This window comes from Castanea sativa, chromosome 8 (genome assembly GCF_040712315.1).
Source record: "Castanea sativa cultivar Marrone di Chiusa Pesio chromosome 8, ASM4071231v1".
In the NCBI taxonomy this organism is placed as follows: domain Eukaryota; kingdom Viridiplantae; phylum Streptophyta; class Magnoliopsida; order Fagales; family Fagaceae; genus Castanea; species Castanea sativa.
In genome coordinates this window covers 26,190,661-26,215,611 of record NC_134020.1, presented here as the reverse complement: position 1 = coordinate 26,215,611, position 24,951 = coordinate 26,190,661, and the positions used below count along the sequence as shown (strand labels likewise).

General features: G+C 34.4%; 2 protein-coding genes across 3 annotated transcripts; one reads left to right on the top strand and one right to left on the bottom strand.

Annotated features, from left to right (window-relative positions):
- Nucleotides 1-9,353: 9,353 nt before the first annotated feature.
- Nucleotides 9,354-15,080, top strand: LOC142607369 (U-box domain-containing protein 13-like). Of its 2 annotated transcripts, none has more exons than XM_075778825.1 (4): nucleotides 9,354-9,829; nucleotides 12,201-12,317; nucleotides 12,860-13,315; nucleotides 13,566-15,080. In XM_075778825.1, the coding sequence occupies exons 1-4, from the start codon at nucleotides 9,542-9,544 to the stop codon at nucleotides 14,727-14,729; spliced, it is 2,025 nt and encodes a 674-aa protein (XP_075634940.1). In that variant the 5' UTR covers nucleotides 9,354-9,541; the 3' UTR covers nucleotides 14,730-15,080. The 2 variants fall into 2 exon arrangements, with proteins under 2 accessions (XP_075634940.1, XP_075634941.1); XM_075778826.1 differs by having other exon boundaries at nucleotides 9,664-9,843.
- An 8,020-nt stretch (nucleotides 15,081-23,100) lies between these two features.
- LOC142606953 (dof zinc finger protein DOF3.6-like) lies at nucleotides 23,101-24,746 on the bottom strand. Its single transcript, XM_075778331.1, has 2 exons — nucleotides 24,492-24,746; nucleotides 23,101-24,306 (listed from the first exon to the last, which is right to left on the bottom strand). Exons 1-2 carry the CDS (start codon nucleotides 24,540-24,542, stop codon nucleotides 23,398-23,400), a joined length of 960 nt encoding a protein of 319 aa, XP_075634446.1. The 5' UTR covers nucleotides 24,543-24,746; the 3' UTR covers nucleotides 23,101-23,397.
- Between the last annotated feature and the right edge of the window lie 205 nt (nucleotides 24,747-24,951).

The following is a 24,951-nucleotide window of genomic DNA, read 5'->3' as shown; positions in this document are numbered from 1 at the left end:
ATTTAATTTATTGAGTTGTATTAATGAGCACGGTAAGGAAATAGTATATAATGTTTCTAATGCATGTATCTTTTTCACATGAGAGTGGATCCTCACATGAGGGTGCATGTATTTATTTCATTATAAGGTGCCTATTAACAGCAACTTATGACTTTTTTTGTATAATTTTTTTGTCTCTTTTCGCAACTTAATGTCATACTTTTTAGTGTGTAGTCAACTTTGTAGAGAAAAAATATTAAAATAATCAAAATGGTTAGTTTTATGTTCTTTTCATTTATTTATTATTTTTTTATTAAATTAAAAAAATTAATGTTGGGTCAACTTATTTTTGCTACTATTCATGAGTTCTATTGCATTTTTAATAATATTCATGAGTCTCACTGTACTATTTTAGCTACATTTTAGCGTTGTCTATAGTACTTTCAGAAAAAAAAAAAAAAATCAATTTTAACTAAATAAGTTGTTCCCAAATAGATTTTAAATTATCACTAGTTCGGTTTTGGGCTAATACGACTTTGGTCTTGAATCATCACTGATATCAATTTTTTTTTTTTACTTTCCACTAATAGCTTGTGTTTTATTGTGAAATTGTCGTAAAATTTTGGGACTTATCACTAACATTAGTCTTAGAAAAAATTACATTCCCTCTCTATATTTGGGGTAATTAATTTACAATTTCTTATTATCTTTAAAATCAACCAATTTTATTGTTTATGTTTGAAAAATGAGTAAATAACCCTAATCCAATACTTTATTCAATTAAATATAGCAGAATCACAATAATTAAAAATACAATTAAAAAAAAATAATAGTGCAATTTTTAACTTTTTCTCTTCTTTGTAGTGTAAGACTAATAATTTTTTTTTTTTTTCAAAAGATTTCATTAGATTTAACTAGACATGGCAAAATGGAAAGGCGAGTTGGATTCAGGTCAAGAATAAGTCGGGTCAATCAGGTTGCAGATTGGGTTAGGTTGGGCAAGTTGACGTATATTTTTCACACGACTTTTTAAAGGACAAAAAAGGGTTTGGCTTACTTCATAATCTTGGTATTGTGTCATTCAAGCAAGAAGAATATCTAAATCTTTACTTAAAGCATGCAACTAAATAAAAGTTTCAATTGTTTTCTTAAGGCTGTTGTATTTGCATGACGTTAGATATAAATACATGTTTTTCTTTGTGTTAACCAACAAATGTTTTAAATAATCAATGTTTTTAAGGGAAAAAAAAATCATCTATATTAAAGCTCATAACCAAGGTCATATTAAATCTTCTATATTTTGTAAATTGAATTTAAGTTGTGCAGTGTAAGGCTTATAACAAACAAGTAAACGAACTCTATCTTCTTCATTTTTTTTTTTCCTATCGTCTTTGCTAAAAAAAAAAAAACTATATCTTATTTTTTTTAGAACAAAAAAAAAAGTTTTAAAAAACAAGTTGGATCACGAGGCAACTCATTTTTTATTCGGGTAAAAAATATTTGGATTCGAGTTAGGTCAACAAATTGTAGCATATTTTGCTATGTTTAAATTAGTTGGTTTAAAAAATAAAAGAGAAGTGTTACATTCACAACAAATCTTAGTTGACAGATCATTACAGAGTTTTTATTTGAATACACTACTAAAACTATTTTTTTGCCTATTAGTAACAGCAAGTAATAAACTACCACTTAAAATTTGTTGTGTGGGGAGTAAAAGGATCCAAATGGGTATATGGGCCTTTGGACTGTAGCATGGAGGGCCGACCTGCTCCAGAATTAAACTCTACGAATTGGCCCATACGCCGAGGATCTGAGGGCACAGCCGAGGGCGAGCTTCTCCTCGGACAAATCCAAGAGAACTCAAAACTTCATTATGAAGGTCAAGGCATAACTCTGGAAAGACTAATGGTTAAAGGAGGATACCCTGAACCTTCTAGATGCACCAATGTTAAAGAAAATATCAAATGCAAAGGCTGCCACCTCCGCATTAAAGGCTCTGCACCTACCTCCCTGGTCGCATTAATGGGGAAGTGACCCCTGAACAGTAGGGCTGAAACTTCTAGTCACTATCCAAAAAGTATCGGGAAAGGAAGTATTTAAGGGGGTGAAGGCCAGAGAAAAAAAAAATCAGCAACAAAGAAAGAAACTAAGAATTGTAACTTTTAAGGAAGAAACAAAAAATAATACAGAAATAGTCCTCGGCTTACGTCCGAGGAGGCCTATTTTCAGTTATCTTTTGTTATCTATATGTGTTTGTAACTCTTAGCCCGTTATCAAGTTCTCCGTACTTCTAATTTAGGTTTCAAGCCCACGTTCTACAAATTTTATTATCTAAGGCTCATTGGGCCTGAGCCCGTAGTTGTCTTTAGGTCCAGGTGCAATTGTGCACCTACATGTTGTGTAAGTAATATGAAAATATTACAAACATAACATTTCTCAAAATAAAAAAAAATTGTGAACTACTTTAAATATAAATGAAAAGTTTTTTTTTAGTTAATTTTTTTTTATTTACCATTAATAGTTTCAAGTATACATTAATCGGCTTTATTGAAAAATTAAAAAATACGACAATAGAAGTTAATCCCTCCCTATCTTTTCACAAAAAAAATTACTAAAATAATAACTTAGTAGTTAGTAAATTCATGTTTTATTCATTAAACAAAAAACTGGGACCCACCCTTGGGCTCATGGGTAATCGATGGCTATGAGCTAGATACTTGAAATCGGCTTGGAAATTTGGAACCCAGCTGAGCTAAGCTGATTGATGTGATGCCCCCTTAAAATTAAGGCAAAAATCACTATCAGGTAGACCAAAATGAGTGTCTTTATCTTTTCCTAAACCCACCACCACCACGCATTAGCGCATGTGGGCCACGTGTATCCCTAATTCTGCATGGACAGGATGTTAGGACAGGCTGGGCAGAGATCAGACGTCTTAGAGAACCTGTGACTTTGTTATGTTAACGGTCCTGATTCATCCCAATTGTGGAAAGGTCAAGCCATCTATCTCAACTCTCAAGTTTCTTTTGACTTGTCTTCAGATTGTGAGCAAGTCTTATTTGTACATCGTAGGTCGGAGGAATATTATAGGCCCACGTAGTTAGGTGCTGCTCCATAAATTAATTTCATTACTCATTTTACACTAGCTTGCATCGTCTTAATCTAATATATATTGACATGTGGAGTATCTTTAAAAGAAGTTTCCGGATTTTGTTTACGTAAATAATTTTTTTTTTTTTAAGAAACAAACACATACAAACCAGAAAGAAGAAAAATGTGCTGTTTATTTTGTTTTAATTTTGTGTGTGTTTATTGTTTAATGCTAATTTATGTACAATGGTTAAAAGCCATACTTTTTAAAGTACACCTGTTATGTCATTCAATATATTTTTAGAAAAATAATAAGAGGAAATGAATCAAATACTATTTTTGAAAGTAAACAATGACAAGAGGGAAGAGCAGTGGAAGACAGAAGAGAGGAGAGGACTAGAAAAGGAAGTAGATACTTCTCTCTTTACTTGAATGTTTTCATAATTAAAAATATAATGAAACATTGAGAGTAGATGCCCGTAAGGTTGGAAGAACGTTAGATGATTATGTATAAAGAAATTGATTAATATATCATTAATGGATTTAACTTATGCTTAAGAAAATATTGAGGGCAAATTAGAAAGTGTATAAATTTATATCTCGCTCTCTCTCCAAATCCCCACATTGGAGGAACTAAAAAAATTAACTTTGGGTACTTTTAGTTAGCTTAACGGTTAAAGTGTTTTATTGTTAAATAAAAAGCATGAATTTGAACCGAATTATGCTAAAAAAAAAAAAAGTATCTTAATCTAAACATAAAGAGTAATTTTTATAGGGTGATATCATAGGTTCAATTTTATTCTATTTGTAAATAAAAAAAAAAAAAGAAGAAGAGAGAGAGAGGAGTTAAACTCAAATACTTTCCATTCCCCTTCTAGGAAACACCAAGCCCCTACGCCCTATGGCCTCCGCTATTGTATTTTATCCCTCAATCCAAACATAGTATAAATGATCCTAGACTATTTATTTATCGGAATATGATAGTCACCTGACCTATCTAAAATGTTAAGATGACCCAACACTACTTTATTTATCATTTGGAAATATGATATGATATTGATAGAAACATCATGCTTAAGGAAAATACAACATATGTAAAATATTAGTGTTAATTTTTGTCAGTCCATTGAATATTTACAGGGGCATTTTGAGCTCTAGCTAGTTATTGTCATTATACTATACGTGGTTTATTATTATTATTTTACCGAGTTTCAATTTATGGCGTTCACTCTTGATGATAATAACTTTTTTATCATCAGATCAAAATATCAATTGGTTTCTGGTATTGATGGGAATTGAACCCTAGATCTTCTATTCAATTATAAAAAATTTTACTAGTTAAACTATTTGGTACCCACTACATGTTTTTTTTTTTTTGGAAACATCAATATAATTGTATTTTTGTTCTTTTTTAGGCAAAATAAATTGTTTTCAACTAAACCCAATTTAAGTGTATATATGTATTAAGCTTATTCCTGAAAACTTGAATTCTGGTCATTCTCCCCCCCACACCCCATAAGCACATATACTTGTGGAGTGTTGTCTGACCATGTGCTGTTTGATAAAGCTGAAAACTTACCATTAAATTAGTATACTTTTTTTTTAACAAACAAAGGTATTTAGACCTCTTTGAGTATTTGATTATTCCTTCGAGCATGTGCAGTCTCCTATCTTATATATATATTAGGTTGTTACAGGAAAGAATTCTTTGGAGGTGGCCTTAAGATACTGACAAGAGCTTTTAAATCTATAATCTCATGGATATTATTAGGCATTTGGAACCATTAAATCAACCTCTTTAAATTTATCATTAAAAGTATTGGCACTGAATTATTAGTGCTAAAGTATAGGCATTTAAAAACTAAAACTGAAAAGCTATTATTGCATGCCGGTACTACCTAACTTAGTTAATTTGTTATATATGAGATTCTAAATGTTGCTTGAACTTTTTTGGGATATCGATAGTGATGTTGCACCTAACTTAGCTAATATGTTATATATGAGATTCTAGATGTTACCAGAACTTTTTTGGGATAATAATATTGTTAGTCTCCTTTTGAGGAGAATGTATATCATAGGGAAATTAGCTTCGAAAGGTTTCCAATTATTAACATACATTTTATATATAATCACATGACTTATTTAATAAGTTACGCGATTTATTTAAATAATATATAGTAATGGTTTAATTAATGGATACATAATGTCCATGTCTTAGACCATTTCATGGAGCATGCTTGCTCGGGGCAGTCCTATCATTTTCTAGAAATTGCTAGTATAGGTATACAAAACCGCTGAGACCTAAAATAACGGTTTACATACAAAATGTCGGTGTAGCCTGATCGAATCTATTATGTTACTTCTTGGCCAGCATTATAAACTGTTGGAATAAAAACTACTGACATAGTCCAATTGGGTCTATATTAGCGCTTTACTGACCTATAGTGGCGGTTTAAAAATGCCGTTATAGCTTCTTTTTTTTTGGTAGTGGATAAAATATTTTTAAGCAGATCTATATTATGATGGTTTAAATTCGTTTTGCTAAATGATAGTCCTATTAGATTTTAGCTGGATTCAGAGTTAATTAGCCAGCGACAGTGTCAACAGAAATTGCAGTCCTTATATATGGTTAACTTGATACGGAATATTTTTGTTTGGTGGCTCTATGATTAATGAGTTTAATATTCACAAAAATTTGTCATGGTTATTAGATGGTTCCTTGTGGAGGAGATGATGGGGGATTGAGGTTTTCAAATTGTAGAGCATCAAATATCTTTGTTAAGACTAGTTGCGGTCATCAAAATTGTGCAGTACAAAAAAGTTATTCAATTCTTCGTACATTGTTGAAGTTGTATTCCACCAGTAATAAAGAACAATAAACAAAGAACTCTTAATTTTTTATATTTTTATATTTTAATCTTTCAGAATTCTAGTTAGCTTCACTGTCATTGTATTTTTTAATTTGCCATTCAAAAGTGGATACTATTATCATTTTTAATTATATGTGATTGTTGGAGCCAAGAACGATCGACAAGCCTTAGCTGAGGCGGTTAAAGACTCAAAGGGCCATAACGAATGTAGCTATCAAAAGTAACCCATATTCAGAACTCAATGATTCAATTTGTCGACCGGAAAAAAACGTCTTGCATGCATGTTTTCGTGTTTTCTAAGACAGTATGTATCCAATAACTATGAAGGAAGAGGAAGCAAGGACTGGCTAGCGAGGTCTATGTCCCACTTGTAGCTGCACTTTCTTTCACCATAATTGGATTTTAGCCCTCTTTGTGTGCATGGTTAGCATCACTCTCTTTTTGCCGCATGCATGAATTTTCCTTGTTTTGGGGGGTGAAAGGAAATGTAAAGTATTGTTGCCTCTTTAGCTTGATTAATTGGCATGATGTTCCATCAATTGTCGTGCATGTTTTTCCCTGAAAGCTGAAACAAGCATTAGGTAATTGGATTGTCATTTCTCAATTGCCTAGCTTGGCCCCAGACATATGGAACCATTCACATGCACAGTGAAGACAGACAGCTGATCATGGAAGATATATATATTTTTAGCTCATATATTGCCTCCCTTTTTTTACTCAGATGAAAATTGTTGCACATAGAAAATAATTCACATAGAACATTAGTTGTTTCGGTTTTATATGGTGAAGAGATTAAATAAAACTGGATTCATTAACTTAAAATGCTTTTACCTACTCCTACTTTGTTATGTTGACTAATGACTAAACCCCGCAAATTGATCAAGTAAATTTGTGGAGCTAAATAAGAGAAAGTATATATTTTAACCTAATTGCTGAGTTGTTAAGCCATGCCTATGAGCAGTGGCGGAGCTAGGATTTTAGTTTAGAGGGGGCAAAATTAAAAGACGATATTAAAAGTGAAATTTATCTAAAAAACATTAATCAACAATAATAACAAAATAAATAAACGATTGTAAGTAAATATAAATATATTTCATATTATCAAAATAAATAAACAAAAACAATCAATTCATAGCTACTAAAAAATTTACAAACTGATGGAGTAAAAATATGATTAGTGTTACTTGAAAAATATAATGAATAAATGTTTGAAATTATTTTTAGTGATTGATAACATGCCAATTTGTAAGACATAAGTAGTAAAATTTGTAATATCTCTAGCATCATTCAAAGATAAAATGCTGTGAAAAGTATCATAAATAGTAAAAATTGTGTAAATAATAATATAAAATAAAAATAAAAAAATAGTGAAATAGGTGGTTTGGTCACGTTCAAGTTTCAACAAGTAGAAGTTTTTTTTTTTTTTTTTTTGACTACTAATACAAAAAAAAAAATTTTAGGAGTCAGGGGGCAGGTGCCCCCCTCGCCCCCCTCTGGCTCCGCCAGTGCCTATGAGCCTATCACACTCATTTACTTCGAATGAATCTGTTTTTTATTTTATTTTATTTATTTAAGAAGACAATTCCAAATTTCAGTAAATCTGATACATCGTATTCGTTGTCTTGTTGTCCTATTCCTCCTTTACCAATTTTGTTATTAATTATAAATTTAGTAATTAAGTGGAATGCTCCAATTAAGTCCTTGCTCACCTTCCCCATAAGAAACTCAATGACAGTCAAATCTCTTTCAAATAGCAATTCACTCGAAGGTTGAAGCATGTCTTGGTATTTTTTTTTTTTTTTTTTTTGATGGGAGCATGTCTTGGTATTGGTTTGCTAACTATTGTCTTTTAGCGCATATTAATTGAAATATAAAAGTTAAAAAGAAAGGTACAAAAGCTCTCTCCAAAAAGACTGGTTAAGCTTTAATTGATAGGTTAAACAACTCCCTGTATAAAATAAAAGAGTTAAATAATACAAAAAAATTTTTTTTTTACCACTTCTTTAAGAACTTGTAAATATTCTGTATATCTTTGTATTTTGAGTGCAATGTTGTAGATCTTAAAAAGAAAAAGAAAAAGAAAAGGTAAATTACAACTTATCCCCATGTGGTTTAGACAAAATTTAAGTTGCCTACATGTGGCTTGAAATTTGTCACTTTACCCACTTGTGATTAGCTCAGTTAGAATTCCATAACTCACCTTTGTTAAAATTATGGTTAAATATGTAATTTTGCTCCACTTTTATATCTCTATTCTCAAAAAACACAAAAAGACAAAAATACAAGATTAAATAAGATAAAAAAGTATCCAACAGAACACTTGGATCATAAGATTTCAAATCACAAGCAACTTAAATTTTGATCAAACCTCAAGTGGGTAAAGTGTCAAATTTCAAACCACATATGAACAACTTAAATTTCGGTCAAACCATAAAAGAGTAAGTTGTAATTTGCCAAAAAAAAGAAAAGCAAAAGCCTTAGACAATGTCACAATGTGTTTACTTATCTCAATTAGTGTATATATATATATATATATATATATATATATATATATATTATTATTTTTTTTTGTCGAACGGGTTTAAATTTACTTATACTAAAAATTACCTGATATCTTAACCTGACAATAAAAGTAATCATCAGAGGGTGGACATAACAAGTGTAAAATTCTACTGTATCTATTAATAAATAATAAAAAAAGACAGCCTTTTAACTCAATTTGATAGATAAGATAAGATAAAGTTTAGAACATGTGAGGTGCATTATGGGCTAAAGAGATTAAAAATTTATTATGGACATAAATAGAGTTTAACCACCCTAACCCATAACAACCACACAGTTATTTAAAACAAAGAAAAAAACAAAGCATCCGACATATAGCAGATGATCTGCACCTGTCGCTATACTCTCTCAGTAGTCAGTAATCAGTATTCACTATACACACAACATAAAAGAGTTACAGCATAATTAACCGGCGTGCGTTCGTTAGTTTAACAGATTCATCAACCAACCTTTTTTTATTTGTATTTTTTATGTCGTTCTGTGTTCTCACTTCTCAGTAAATATAAGCCGAGCCGACACCACAGCGCAAAGGTTGAATAAGATATCATCAGCTTTCAATCTTGCCTACATTATAAATGGATTGATATTTGAACTTAATATAAAAATTTTTAATAGACATAATATAAAATTTTTAATAATTAAATAAAAGGTCTGAAATTTAATTCTTCGCTACATTAATTAGTCTCTTGAACTGTTGACAAAGAACGATTATTAAGAGCCGACACGAGATTGAAACTCTTAAAAAAAAAAAAAAAAAGTCCAACCAAACGAGAGTTAAATCCCAACCCAACCCCGTAGTTAAGCTAACACTCTCTCAGCCGCGCCACCAAAAGAAAAAAACAAGAAAGTCTCTGCGCGTGCCGCACACCCTTCTCTCTCTCTCTAAAAACTCATGGAGACTACTAGTACCTGCTATTTCGGCCTCGGCCGAGCTGTAAACAAAGCACACAGATAAAGCAAAAAAGAAGAAGAAGAAGAAGAAGAAGAAGAAGAAACGAACTTGAAGGTACGGTACTTTGCGAAACGGTGCGTTATAGAGTATGGAGGAAGAGAAGGAGAAAGAGAGTGGAGCTGATGTGGTGAGGAGCTTGATCGAGATGGTGAGCGAGATATCGTTGATCTCGGAGTACAGGTGTACGGTCAAGAAGCAATACTGCAATTTGGCGAGGAGGTTGAAGCTGTTGATCCCTCTGTTCGAGGAGATTAGGGATACTAAAGAGTTGGTTGTACCTGAAGAGACTGTGGAGGCTCTCAAATCGTTGAGGGAAGCGCTTGAATCGGCTAAGGAATTGCTCCGATTCGGTTGCCAAGGGAGCAAGATCTACCTGGTGCGTGCATTTCCGTGAGTCTCTCTTTTGTTTTTTTTGTTTTTGTTTTTGGATTGGATTGTGTCTGTTTGGTTGCTGAGAAAATTTTGGAGGAAAGTGCAAGAAACTTTTACTGTTGTTGTTATAACTAGAGCTGCCACTGGGACTTTGAGTTACTAACTTACTATCAGTCAAAAGACAAATAGAGACGCAGCTTAGGATTGCAAATGAGTCTAAAATCGATTCAATTGCTAAATTTTCTGAGTTTGACTATTAGTGATTAGCTTTGAAAATTGAAGCTGTTGCTGTGGTTTGGTTATATATGTTTGTTTCAGTGACATTCTTATTGCTTAGATCAGTGAGTTTTTATGTTCTTGGTCACAGTCTCATGGCGTTTGTGAATACCAGCAAGGACTGAAGTAGAATCTATTAATATAGTTATAATATGATTTTGGGTTGGTTTTATGGAGTGTCCCTTTCATGTATTGGATTGTGAAATTTAAAACATCCATAATTGGATTATTGTTGATGCTTTGTTTTTGTCTCCATTAGATTTGTACATCTTGATTGTACAATCAAGATATCTTACTTGAGACTGTGAATGACCTTGTCTCTTGTTATGTTTTATTCTGTGATATCTGGGTTCGTGTTCCTTTGGTCATATAAGGATACATTTAATCTTGGAGTATCCTTAAGTTTCTTTACATCTTGTTAAAATCAACTTTCCCCTCATCAATTTTTTGATTGTAGTAAGCACTACCTGTATTGTATTACATGTGTGTTGCCATAATAACTCATTTAAAGGATGTATTAGGCCTAGTTCACTAATAAAACCGGGGAGGTACCGTTGATGTTACTTCATGTGGTGACATTTGGAAAGTTGTTCCTTTGGGTCTTATGTGGGACATTTGGAGAGAGCATAATAATAGAGCTTTTGAAGGGTCTGAATGGTCCATGACGGATCTTAAGATGCTCCTGCTGCTATCATTGTGTGAATGAATGACTGTTTTACCATGCCATTTCTGTTCTAATTTGTTTTGAGCTTATTGGTTGTTGTAACTTTTCATGATCTGACCAGCTGTGTACACATCTTGTGTGCTGGGAGTGAGTAGTGTTCATCTTTTCTAATAAATTTTTTCTTTACTTATCAAAAATTTTACACCACCAGTGGAGTAAAATACTCAAATTCATGAGGGTGAAAGAGAGAGATGCACAAACAAGGTGAATTTGTTACTGTTCTGTCATTTTATGCAACAAAAAATAGGCTTCTTTGGTATAGAGCAACTGTCGATTTAGGGTTTTTGGTGTCAAGGTTGCTGTACATGGTGATTCTGCTAGAGTAAAAGCCGCACCTAGTGCACAAAGCTCAAGCTTCTGTGTGGTCTTGGGCTGGTGGTTGGTAGGTAGTGATGTAGTGTTACTCCAATAATGGAAAGGTTGATTCCCGGACTCAAATAATTTTTACTTGAGAAGGGGGGGGGGGGGATTCCTAGACTTGAGCCCACGATATGTCGCTGGGGCAGAGGGAACTTGTCTTCACACCTAGGTCCAACCTTTGTTAATTCTAATGGAGTATATTTTAAAAATTTATACTTTCATCTGGTTAGAAAAGAGTGGCAATATAGTGGCTGTGAACCATGCAGTTATGCACGCCTGAATATAATATGGGGATTCATTGAGGTAACAGGTATACTACCCTAAAACAGGAGGGCCAAGGAATTCCATCTTTCTTGGTGTGCATCAATTTGACAATTTTTTCTTTTTAGAACTCTAATGTATAATCTTGAGCTGCTTTCAATTGAGAAGTGATGAAACAAGTGTATGGAGAGTTATGAGAATGAAAACTTGGTCAGTCTTAGACTTTTATGGGCATGGTAGAGTAGAAAAAGTGATCCATTGTAGACATAGTTTATAAGGATGATTAAAATGGCATCTTTCCACTCCCACATCCTTGTTTACCCCTCTTCCTAACTCAAAAATAGGGAAGTAAGAACGAAATATTCTTGATTTAAAATTTTTAAGCTGTGATTTAAGGAGAGAGCGTTTGGGGGTTTACGGATAAAAACAACTCATTGAACCTGATAGTAGGAGAAAGGGTTTGGGGTTTATCATTTTGTTTGTCTTTGAACGAAGGAATATTTGGTTACTTGCAATTATATTTAGATAGTACAAATGCATGTGTAATATATACACCTTCATTTAGTTATGATCTTATATAAGAGGTGCTTTAGATTTTAGGGTTTTTATTTTTATTTTTTATTATTATTATTTTTTTTATGACTTATGCTTGCTAGTCATATGAGGCCTTCTTTTGTAGTTGCTGATCCTTTGCGACTATCATATTTTTTTTCCTCATTTCTCTTTGAATTAACCTTCACTATGCTGCTTGCAGGTCCTAGAGAGGGAGCAAATTATGAATAAATTTTATGAGGTGACAGCTCAACTGGAACAAGCTTTGAATGGAATTTCCTACGAAAATCTGGACATATCAGATGAAGTTAAGGAACAGGTAGAGGCTTGTATATAAATTGTCATTTTTTTAGAATGTAATTATCTAGGACTCCACATGATAGTTCTCTTTCTTTCTTTATATTTCATATTAGTTTGCTCGTGGTGTCTACCTTTAGCTACATGCCTGATACTGACTGTTGAAGTCTTGATTTGAAGATCTGATGATAACACTCACGTATGACATACATGACTAATTTTTGAGTTTTCATCATAATTCCATTTAGCCCCCTTCTCGCTATGTTGTTCAAAAAGTATTGGAGTGGCCCCAGAAAGAGCTTCTCAATTCTTTTTTTTTTACGTTTCAATAATTTTCTAAGTTCTGCTCAAACTCTTTCTGTGTCCAGGTTGAGCTTGTTCTTGCACCCATGTATGATATACATAATTAATTATAGAGTTTGCATCGAAACTCCATTTAGCCACCTTCTCGCTATGCTGTTCAAAAAGTAATGGAATGGCCCCAAAGAAAGCTTCTCATTTCTTTTCTTTTTAATGATGTTTCAATATTTTTCTAAGTTCTGTTTTAACTCTTTCTGTATCCAGGTTGAACTTGTCCTTGCTCAGTTCAGAAGAGCCAAAGGAAGGGTTGATGCTCCTGATGTTGAGCTGCATGAGGATCTCTTGTCCCTTTACAACAAGAGCAATGGTGCAGAAACAGATCCAGCTGTCCTAAGGAGATTGGCTGATAAGTTACAATTGATGGGGATAGTTGATCTTACACAGGAGTCACTAGCCTTGCATGAGATGGTTGATGCCAGTGGAGGAGATCCTGGGGAGAGCATTGAGAAGATGTCAATGCTGCTAAAGAAAATCAAGGATTTTGTGCAAACAGAAAACCCTAACATAGAAGCTTCTGCAGGAGAAAAAGGTAATCCTCCAAGCTGCAGTGGACAAGTATCCAGCGACAAAAATTCTAAGGCCCCAGTTATACCAGTTGATTTCCGCTGTCCAATATCTCTGGAGTTGATGAAGGATCCTGTCATTGTTTCAACAGGGCAGGTATATGCACCCTGGGCTTGCTCCTTGACAGCCAAACTTGGTTGCAAAGTAGGATACAAATAGAATGCTATTAATCGTAATAATGAGGTTGAATTGGCTTTTGACTGAAAGATGAGAAAACAATATTTGTGCTTTACTTTCTCACCTCTAAACACATGCCACATAAAAGTGGTGACTGGAGATTTGCTTATATGGTTATATCCATCCTACTACAACAATTTTCTAACAGGTCTTGTTTTCTCTGCTGTAGACCTACGAACGTGCATGCATTGAGAAGTGGCTGGACGCAGGGCATGGGACATGTCCAAAGACACAACAGATCCTCGCTAACACTGTCCTGACACCCAACTATGTTTTACGTAGTCTCATAGCCCAGTGGTGTGAGGCAAATGGCATTGAACCACCAAAACGACCCAGTAATACTAGACCCAGTAAAACAACATCTGCCTGTTCACCTGCTGAACGTACTAAGATTGAAATTCTCTTACGCAAGCTCACATCCAGCAACCCAGAAGACCAGCGATCTGCTGCGGGTGAGATCCGCCTTCTGGCCAAGCGTAATGCAGATAACCGTGTAGCCATTGCTGAAGCTGGTGCAATCCCCCTCCTTGTTGGTCTCCTTTTGACACCTGACTCCCGTACCCAAGAGCATGCTGTTACGGCGCTACTTAATCTCTCAATCTGTGAGGATAACAAAGCAAGCATAATATCCTCTGGGGCAGTTCCTGGTATAGTTCATGTGCTGAAAAAGGGGAGCATGGAAGCTCGGGAAAATGCAGCAGCTACCCTTTTCAGCCTTTCTGTTGTGGATGAAAATAAGATCACAATTGGTGCTTCTGGAGCCATCCCACCACTTGTGACATTACTGAGTGAAGGAACCCAAAGGGGTAAGAAGGATGCTGCAACAGCGCTCTTCAACTTGTGCATTTTCCAAGGGAACAAGGGAAAGGCAGTGAGGGCTGGTGTTGTTCCCACACTGATGCGGCTGCTAACTGAACCAGGAGGAGGAATGGTGGATGAGGCACTAGCCATTTTAGCAATATTGGCTAGCCATGCTGAAGGTAAAGCTTCCATAGGATCTGCGGAGGCAGTGCCGGTTTTGGTAGAGGTTATTGGGAGTGGATCCCCCAGGAATAGAGAGAATGCAGCTGCAGTTTTGGTGCACCTTTGTGCTGGTGACCACCAACATCATCTTGCAGAGGCCAAAGAGCTTGGAGTGATGGGTCCACTTGTGGATTTGGCACAAACTGGCACAGAAAGGGGCAAGCGAAAGGCTGCACAGTTGCTAGAGCGTATGAATAGGTTTGTTGAGCAGCAGAAGCAGGCTCAGGTACTAGCTGAGGCTCAAGCTCAAGCTCAGGCCCAGCAGTCACAGCCACAGCCATCCTCCACGGTGAATTCAGATGATAGCTGAGGATTTTGTTTTCACTTGTTGACATTTGTTTTTGTTCATCTTATTCTACCTTTATTTCTTTGGTTCTTTTAAAGTTATTGAAAGAGGCGGCTTTGTTTCGGAGGGAAAGGTGGAAGATCACCTACCCTGTCTGTAAGTTATTCATTTGTTTGTGTGGGACGAGGACCTTATTTTGAAGAGATTATTCAAAGAGCCTTCAATAGGGGAAAGGGGGGAAAAAAAAGAAAAGGAAGAAAAAGGGCAGAGATGTATCTGACACTTGTGAAATGTACCATTGTAACATGTACGACTGTATCTGTAATCATCCTCGGTTTTTAATGAAGAGATGTATCCTTTAGTGTTCAAACCAAATAGTTTACATTTTAAGTGCAAATTCACAACCCAATCTTCTCAGCTATTGAAATTCAATTCAGGAAGCTTGTAGTGAATCTGGTGATACGATGCCGTCATTCAATCTAGTAGCACTTTATTTTGTCTTTTTAAATTTTTTTTTTTTTATAGATAATTTGATAGTTAGAAGTTACGACAATGGAGAAAAGGATTTAAATCATATATGTCTATACTAGAAACACCGGTATCAATTTAACTACAAGTTATTGCAATACGCTTTGCTTGGTCGTGATCCAGGTATATATTATTTAAGTTAAAGGGATATAGACTCCTGTGCTACGAGAGTCCCAACTTTTTCGAAAAAGAAAGGAACAAGGAAAAGGAAAAAAAGGCATATTGCCAGCATGACGTTGGGTAACTTCACTATAATCCTAGCTTGTGCTCATGATTTGACTTTTGACTACAGCCGTTTGGGCCGATTTCCCTATCAAACTAGGGCCCACCTCTATCTTTTCTCTCCCTTCTTTTGTATTTTGGGCCCAACTAAATGTTGAGGCTTTGGATCCTGGTTGCCTTTTGCGTTGAATCTTTATTAAAATAGATGAATCATATTGTTTCATTGGTTTGAACTTTGTAGTCTTTTTCCTTGTATGGGCATATCAATTTATATGAATTAATAATTTAAAAATTCTATACTTTTTTTTTTAGAAACTGAAAATTCATTACTTGGATCATGTTTTATTTTCTGTTCTTAACATAAACACTAAATTTCATATTTTTCAATAGATACAATAAAATTTTAATTTATTATATTCATTTCATAATGATTTCTAATTACCATCTATCAAGATACTAATGGTTTTTTTTTGGTCAAACTTTCTCATGCATGGCATGTATTAGCAATTAGTATTTATATCTATGTAATAATATATAAAATGAAAACTTTTGACATTTTGTTGACTTCTTCTAATATTGCTATAGAAAATTTTGAAAGCGCACATTTTTTTACACCACGATTTTAATATATATATATATATATATATATATGTTAGTTTATTTTTATATTAATAAATAATACTAAATTATATTAATTTAAACTAATTAGAACTCAGTGTCATTTGGATAAAACAACTAAATACTAATCAACCAATTATATTAGATTTAATCTTCTCTAAACAACTTAAATCAAGTATATTATATTCTACAAATTCTCTAATTTAATTTTTTATTTATTAATACTCATTAATTAAATATGTATCATATATAAATATATTTTTTTATTACACTTCTCCATCTATTGCACAAGTTAACAACTAATTTATATACATATATAATTCAAAACCCATATGGCTATATCTCTCTATTATACTACCATGATCATATAATAGGTCAACTAATATGGGCTTTTGAGAAATAAGTGAAAATTTCCGGTCTAATTAATCTAATCAATTTAATAATAAAGATATCTTGTACTTAATTATCATTATGGGCATAACACATCCGTTGAAGTGCTACTACTCAAACCGTTCAACTCTTGCCAAGTATCATGTGATACCCATTGTCCTTACGTGGCGCAAAGTCGATGAGTCCATACTGAAAACCATAATTTTTTTTTTTTAAATTCTATTAGTCTAATGGAGTATGTTTTCCTCTCATGCACATAAAGGTGGACCCTATTGGGTAACACATGTGAGTGAAGTCCTACATTGAGTAGTAATAAGAATAGAGAGTAGTTAATATAACATAATTGAGCACATACCCGGTCCATTGGGCTTAGGCCTTTAGGGTTAAAGTGTGTTTCTATATGTTATATTAATTACTCAAGTAAGCTCCCTAAGGTGTTTATTTCTCTAACAAATGGTATCAGAGCCTATTGTGGTGTGAGGCAAAGGTGGCAAGGTTATCGAGATTCCTTTTGCAGTTGGAATGGGAATGGCGTGTGTGTACTTGAAATCCTTTCGCAAATAGAGCAAGGCGAGTTCCTTTCGCAATTGGAGTGGAGACATTATATTGCACCAAGTAAGTCCATAAAGCTCACACAAACGATTTGATAAAGGGCCAATGAAAGAGTATTATTGGCAATGGTGCTAGACAATGGTGAAGTGCGAGGTTTCCATTAAGGATAAAAAAACGTTCGGAGTTGATACGTGGAGGCCTATGGATGATGCACTAGTGAAGGAAAAAGCCCCTTAGGTAAGGGGGAGCAAGTAGGGCTTGTTTATGGCTCATGGAGAGATCTTAAAGTTCATAGAGAAGTAGAGACTTATATGTGAGGGAGAAATTTTTGGGTTACATGTGTGAGTAAAGTCTGGTATTAAATAATGATAAGAAGAGTGAGTAGTTAATATAACATAATTAAGCATATACTTATTAGGTTTAGGCCTTTTAGATTAAAGTGTATGTTTATATATTATATTAATTATTTAAAGAAACTCCTCAAGATATTTATCTCTCCAATAGAGCCAATAATATGAGCACAAGCGTGGACCCAATTCTATTGATCATTTTCATAGATGACCCAATGAATAATTTCTCCATACTTACCCAGTTAGCCTGGTCCAAGTGCCAAGAAACATACTTTTCAGTGGGAGGCTTTGGAGTTTGGAGTTAGGAGCGAAAGGTAGTTGCCAGCTCACACACACACATAATGCTGCATATCCAATCTCTCAACATTAGGCTTTGGCCTTTAAATTTCTGGAAGAAAAGGAAGTGCCATTCCTGCAGCTTCGAGTTCGAGGTAGCGCTTTCTTGACTCTTTGACACAACACGATATAGGACCCATGTTGTGGGCCTTGTGTTGTTGTGTCACCTCACCTTCACTGCATGATAGCTACTCCATATGTGTAGTTGAGTTTGAGTTTTAGTGGACCACTCTTTAACCTAGCTTACTGCATTATACATTCTGCACCATATCATTTGAATTGTTTTAGACGCGCCTGCACTAGGTTTTTTCATTAGGATTTCCCCCGTAAATATAACACTATAACTCTATTTAGTTCAAGGAGATTCTATCTTTTTATCATTTTTGTTTGAGTCTCCGTATGTGAAAGATTAACTATATATATACACTTACATAAAAAAGAAAAAGAAAAAGAAGAACCCTATATATATATAAAACGCAAGTATGGCAAAGGGGTGATCGATGTGGGGAGAGAACATACATCCTCCACTTTTTATAACATTTAAATGGAAAGGACCTATATCCTTTCCAACTTGGATATTGGCTGGCTTATTTTTGTGGTCTCCTGAATAGCTTGATTAGTTTATGAAATTAATAATAAATTGTATATGAGTATATGACATTGCACTTATATAGTTAAGTGTTGTTCTTTTAATTGATGGAATACTTATATACTTCTTTTTTGGTTTTATTTTATTTTATTTTGTTTTGATGAACGAGTTACTTCCATTAACAAACAGCTTTTTTCTTTTTTGAGAAGAAGCAGCAACAAGTTCATATCACAATCCGAAATACCAGGCAGTTATTCTAGTACAGAAAAGATATATAACCCACCAATTATACAGTAACCTATTTTGCACTGAATTATACAATAACCCTTGCATCTATCCAATATTCTAGCCCTAGCAACATTTCTTAATTCATCCCAAATTCTTCTCCTCATTGTTAATAAGAATATCATGAACTCTTGCATTTCTTGGATGCCAAACATGATAAATACTGGCAGCCCAAACTAGCAAGCATATGGTATACTTTAACACATTTTCCCTTCAACGAGTGAATACTCCAAATTTAGCGCATGGGACCATCTATTCAATCTACCTTTTGACTAAGCACAGATTTATAATACTTGCTGCCACGATCTTTTAGTAAAATATTGTAGCATTCATAAAATAATTGGTCCATACACTACTCCAATTGCCTTTTGCAGATAAGACACAGGAGTTCAGCATAATATCCTCGTTTAGCAAGCCAATCACGGGCGGATAACTTGGCCTTTGAAAGTTACCCAACATAAGATCAATTTTCACCATTTTTTTCAACTGGCTGTTTTCTCCTAGTCTTTTTCCAACCTGACTTGCAAGTAAATTCACCAGTGGAAGAAAGTAACCGCTTTAATTTATTTTTTCTTCTTGGACTTAATTCACCTAGAATAGAAATTTTGAATATCATCAACTAGGCCATCAAACCTAGTTGGAGGCCAATTCTAGCTCTCATTATGAAGGAGGTTGGAAAACTTTTCGTTAATAAAACTGGCAGTCATATGTACTATTAAGATGCCATTTTATCATGTCAAAGAAACACCTTGTCTCCATTACCAAACTTCATGCTGAATAAAGGCTAAAGGGTCTTGTGCCATGTGTCTTAGTTTTAAGATTTTCCATTAACCCCGAGTGCTTTCTTGGGGACTGCAAGCAAATCATAAACTCCTCCATTTCATCAACTCCTGGAGTTTTTACACACTATGTATTCAATTTACTAATGGAATTCTTTTACTTACTTTTTCAAAATCTTACTTTAGTGCTATCAATTTTTAAAAGAGAGGATAGAAAAGACTTAAACTTTATGAAACATGAATGATTTAATATTTGTCAACAAATGTTGAATCAATAGTTGTTCAATGCACTAGGTTTTGGCTTGACTTTGAGCTTAGATTCAATGAGTCAGGTCGATTTAAGCCCAAGCTTTACTAATGCGCTGATAGCAATAAAGTAAGATTTTGAAAAATCAAGCTGAGCTTAACTTGTTATCAATAAAAAATTACACGGCTAGACTCCGATAGGCCCAAGCTTTAATATTAGGCTGATAGGTCGAAAGTTGAGCTTCAGTATCAAGCTGAAAGTAACTCCTTTTTTTTTTTGGGGGGGGGGGGGGGGGAATAAAAATCAAGCTGAGCTTAACTTGTTATCAATAAAAAATTACACGGCTAGACTCAGCTAGACTCCTATAAGAAGTGTTCACCTTCTATCTTGACCCCTAGCACTCCATTCATCAGAAGATTAATAATAAAAAAGGTTTGCAGCATACAAAAAACAATAGATTTCCGTTGGTCCAGCTTTTTGTCAGTTTGTTTAGCTTTATATATGAATTGAAAGAACCAATTTAGACATCAAATTGAATTATGTAGTGGATTTATCAACTAATTACCAATTGACCAAATTATGTAATAAGAATTTTGATGATTTAAACCACAAAATCAGCAAGTACCAATTATTATTATTATTATTTTGAGAAAGAGCAAGTACCAAATTAGTAAAGCAAGATAATCAAAATAATAAAAAAATAACACAACAATATAGTGACCAACTAGAAAATCAATGGAGAACACCTCCACATGAATAACCATTGCGAGGGTGACACATCCCAAATAAGGCAATCCACTATAAAATGAGGAGTTTACAATCTCTAACAAAGACTTTTTACCTTGAATCTAGAATCCGAGTAGATAAACTCACTATTACGACTCATTACAGTTTTAGAACATCTCCAAATTACAGTTTTAGAGCATCTCCAAATTACTTTTTTTACATAAATGCCTTTTACAAACAACTCGTCCGTGTTAATGACTAGAGCCTCTGATTGACTAGGTTGTGGTTTCAATCTTTGACCACAAATATGATACAAGCCTATAAGAATATCTATTTCTATACTGGCAAGTTTATTGGGATGGAGGCTTTATTTTATCCCTATGTAGCATAAGGTCACTGCTTGTGTTATTACAAGGCCTTATATAGGTGAAGCAAGTAGCTAGGGTTAAATACAAAAGCACCAACTTCAATTAAAACACGTCGCTGAACTAAGTCTAAAATTTTTTATCACTAGAACCGCAATCGAATAATTGCCAAACATTTTTTGGATTGATCGAGCAGCAATCAAAAGTTTGTTGAAAGCTAACGTTCGATTCATTGAGAGTTGATTGAAGGATAGTCGAAATCTTAATAAAAAGTCTTCTTTGAATTGCATCTTCTCACTTTGATCTTGAATTGAATAATAATTACAGATTTATCAAATATTACATTATTGCGGAATTTGCTAATTTTAAAAACCTAACATTTATATATTTTGAGAAGGACCTAACAGTTATATATAGTTTTTTATATAATTTTTTTTTAAACTTAGTTATTCTATGTACAACTTATTTTTATCCCTTTTATCTTTTGAGAAAAATAATAAATCAATAAAATAAACATCTCTCTATTTCCAACACACACACACACTTAAAATGTAGTTTGTGGCTTGCCGTCATATTAATTTACCTGATTGTTCTAGATGTCCCACCCAATAGCAAGAAACAGAAAAAAGATGAAGAAGAAAAAGGAGAAGAAGATGACGACCATGAACTAGACCAGGAAAGAAAGAGAGAAATGCAAACTTGGGGCCCTCTTCGTGAAGACAACGGCATAGCTTTGGCCAATATATTAACCCTAAAAGCACGGTAAAACAGATAAATTAAAGAAAAGAAGAAGCACTTCTTAACAAACAGATCAGAACATTTTACGACTATCTATGTGGTCTCCAACATGTAGAGCATGGATTTCCGAGCCCTCCTTTGATTGCTCTTCTTAGTACCACAGAGGCAAATTGACACTCCTTTTTATTGTTCCCTTTCTTTTCTCTTTATCACCCATTTACCTCGACATTTCTCTGAATTACAGTAATTATTTTCACTGCCTACATGCCAGGAGAGAGAGAGGACTGAAACTTTTTATATGTGGTAGTACACTGTTTTGAAATTGCTTTATTCGTTCTTGCAAGGCAGCCTTGGTCCTTGCAAAAGCAAATCCATGCATTGATTCCTGTTCTTTTTATAGACTACCAAGCCATTTGGATTTGAATAATAATGTTTGTAATTATTAGTCATTAGTGTGTAAGAATTGCACTGATTTCTTAATCAAATTTGAAGGGCATCGGAGGGAGGGAGGGAGGGAGAGAGAGAGAGAGAGAGACAGGCATACATACCATATTAAAACAAAGCTTTCAAAAGGTCTCACAATAATTATTTTGACCATAAAGCTCTGGTCTTACAATATTATTCTTCCAACAACGAAGTTCTAGAATACTTAGGTTTGGTTGAAAACGGAAGTTTATGGTTTTGAGTGAGATTTTTGGCGTTTTCTTAAATTGTTGCCTTTCACTTCCTCATCATTCATTCTCACAACCAACAAATAAGTACGTCCCATCTTATGATTCTTATCTTATTATTGCACAATCTTCTTTTTTTTTGGTCGGATATAATTACAATATCATTAAGAGTACTGTTGTTGTGTTGTGTGCCACTGTAGTGTACATGCTCTCTCTCTATCTCTGGTCTACATGCCTAAATGTCTGAGTAAACCGTTTTCTTGGGAATATGAAAACTGAAAACGAGGACGTATATCATTACCAAAAACAACAAAAAAGAAAGGGAGAGAAATAACCTCTCAAATGATGAATCTTCAAGAAGGTTTATTGGATTACAAATTTTGACATGACTGGAGGGATGGGAAAAGTGTGAGGAGGAGAACCAATGTTCCTCTGTCGGAGAGTAGCTGAAAAGTATCACATTTTGAATTTGAAATGGATCCATTTCATAGAGAGGCAACAACATGAAAGAGAGAAAGGGAGAGAGACGTACAGAGCACAGTCAGCTACATAAATAACAAAGTACCTAGACTAGCTGACCGACAAAAAGGATCCAGATTGATGAAGCTCTACTGCAACTTTCAGTGTCTTCTTCATTTAGTGTCAAGTAGTGAGAATGATATATACAATCAAATCACACAGACCTATCTAGCACAATGCTGACAAAAACTACTTGGACTTTTCCCAGTTTTGTGTTTCATGAAAAGATTCTAAAGAAAAAAATATTCCTAAATGTCCGCACAAATTGAATCGTATATATATTAAGCAAACAAAAACTACTGGGGGGCTCTCATCCGCTTCATTTAGTAGTATTATCTATCTATTTTCGTATATAGTACAGGTTATTTCTTGTGCAAAATGAAGATTATATATGTACCGCTGAAGTTTCCCTCTCAATAACACATGGTGCCAAAACTTGTGCATGGAGACATAGAATTGCGAAATAAGTTGCTACGAAGGTTTTCTATAGAAATAAAGCTCATATATAGTTTTATATATAACAAACCCCATCAACTTACACACACACAATACTTCTGCAAACAAGTCCATACAATACAGAAAACAAAAAGAGGTACACACAAACAAATTAACAAAAGTAAATGAATACCGATTCTACCATTTTTTTTTGGTTCTTCCTCAGATCGGGCATCATAATGAGAGAGTTTCCTCGATTCAGCTTCTACAATTTCATCACATCTTATACAGCTTCTTGCATTTCATCATGGATTAAAACTTTAGCTTCATGGTGAGTTAGGATTACAAAAGTTGGCTAGTGGAAGAAGAGTTGAGACCTGATATATCTGTCCAAGCATTTCCTCCCCAGTTGAGACCAGATAAATTTTGGGTTTGGCTTGCTTCCATTTTTGTGAGCTGTGAAACCCTAGAACTTGAAGACATAGGCATAGTCCTAAGCTCATTATCTCCAACCAAAGGAGATGGTGCTTCAACACCATGATCACTTTGAATTGAGTATAAACCTGAGGATGAATCAAAGCCACCCAAGAAAGGAAATTGATGCAAACGCCATTGATCCACTCCTCCTCCACTTGGTAAAATTGGGCTGCTAATCCCACCTGAAGTATTTCCAATCTGATACCCCATATCAGTCTGTGCTTGGATATCATTGAAGTTTAAGCCAGCAAGATTTCCCACACCATACCGGGTATGATTTTGTAAAGAGGCAAAGAAGGGTAATTGAAAAGGTTGCTTAAGTGGTAAATTGTCACTTAGGTCTGAGTTACAAGCAGGAATTGCATTGTTAGAGTTGGAACAACCCGTTTGTCTCTCAGTGGAATTAGCTGGAGATTTAGTGCGACTGCTTTTGTTTTTCTTGTTTCTACGGCAACCTCCACCAACTGGAACACTTCTAAGGGCACCCCCTTTGGTCCAGTAACGCCTACATGTCTTGCAGAAGTGACGGGGTTGAGTAAGACTGTAATTGTTGAAGTAGCAAAACTTGGTGTTGGTTGATTCACACCGTGGACACTTGAGAGCTACCTCTGGTTGTGGTAACTTGGCTAACCTTGCTCGATCAGCCATCGAACCAGGCCTAATCGAGCAAGCACCACCACCAACATGATGGGTTGGTGGTGGAGCCAGTGAAGGAAGAAGCTGTGGGTTTTGAGCACTGTCATGACTTCCTTGTTGATGATGATGATTTGGTTGCTGCAACAAAATAATAAACACATATGTAATTGTGATCCATAAAGAAAGAAATATATATCTGGTATATTCAAGAAGAGATCAATAAAGAATAGGAATAATTTATATCTTTTTAATTTGGTTTTCTTTTTTTTCTTTTTTCTTTTTGGGTTGAGAAGGGTGTGGATGAAATTTGAAGAAAACCTTACCTGCTGCCAATTGTGAGGATCTAAATAGACCGGAACAGATGAGAACACCATGGTTTTTGATCTTTTTTTTCTTTTATAAAGTTTGATGGGTCTTTTAGAAATATGGTGGAGAATCACACTAAGGGAATACCAGAGCCAAGAAAGAAAGGGAAAAAGAGAATTAAAGAGGAGGAGGAGGAAAGCTAAGAGAGGCTTTTGTTTACTTTGCTCTTATTCTCTCATTCTCTCCTCTCTTTTTGTTTTATTATAATTTTTAGGGTTTGAGTGGACGAAGTTTCTTAGCATATAAGCTTCTTTTGATGCTGTGGACTGTGATTTAGTGCTAAAAAAGTGACCAGTGGCTCCCCATGCATGTAAGAGAGAGATGATGATGATAATGATGATGATGACACTATAAAGCATTTTCTGACTGTCTATATGGGTAATATGGTGGGATCCCGCAATAAAAAGTACCTAATTA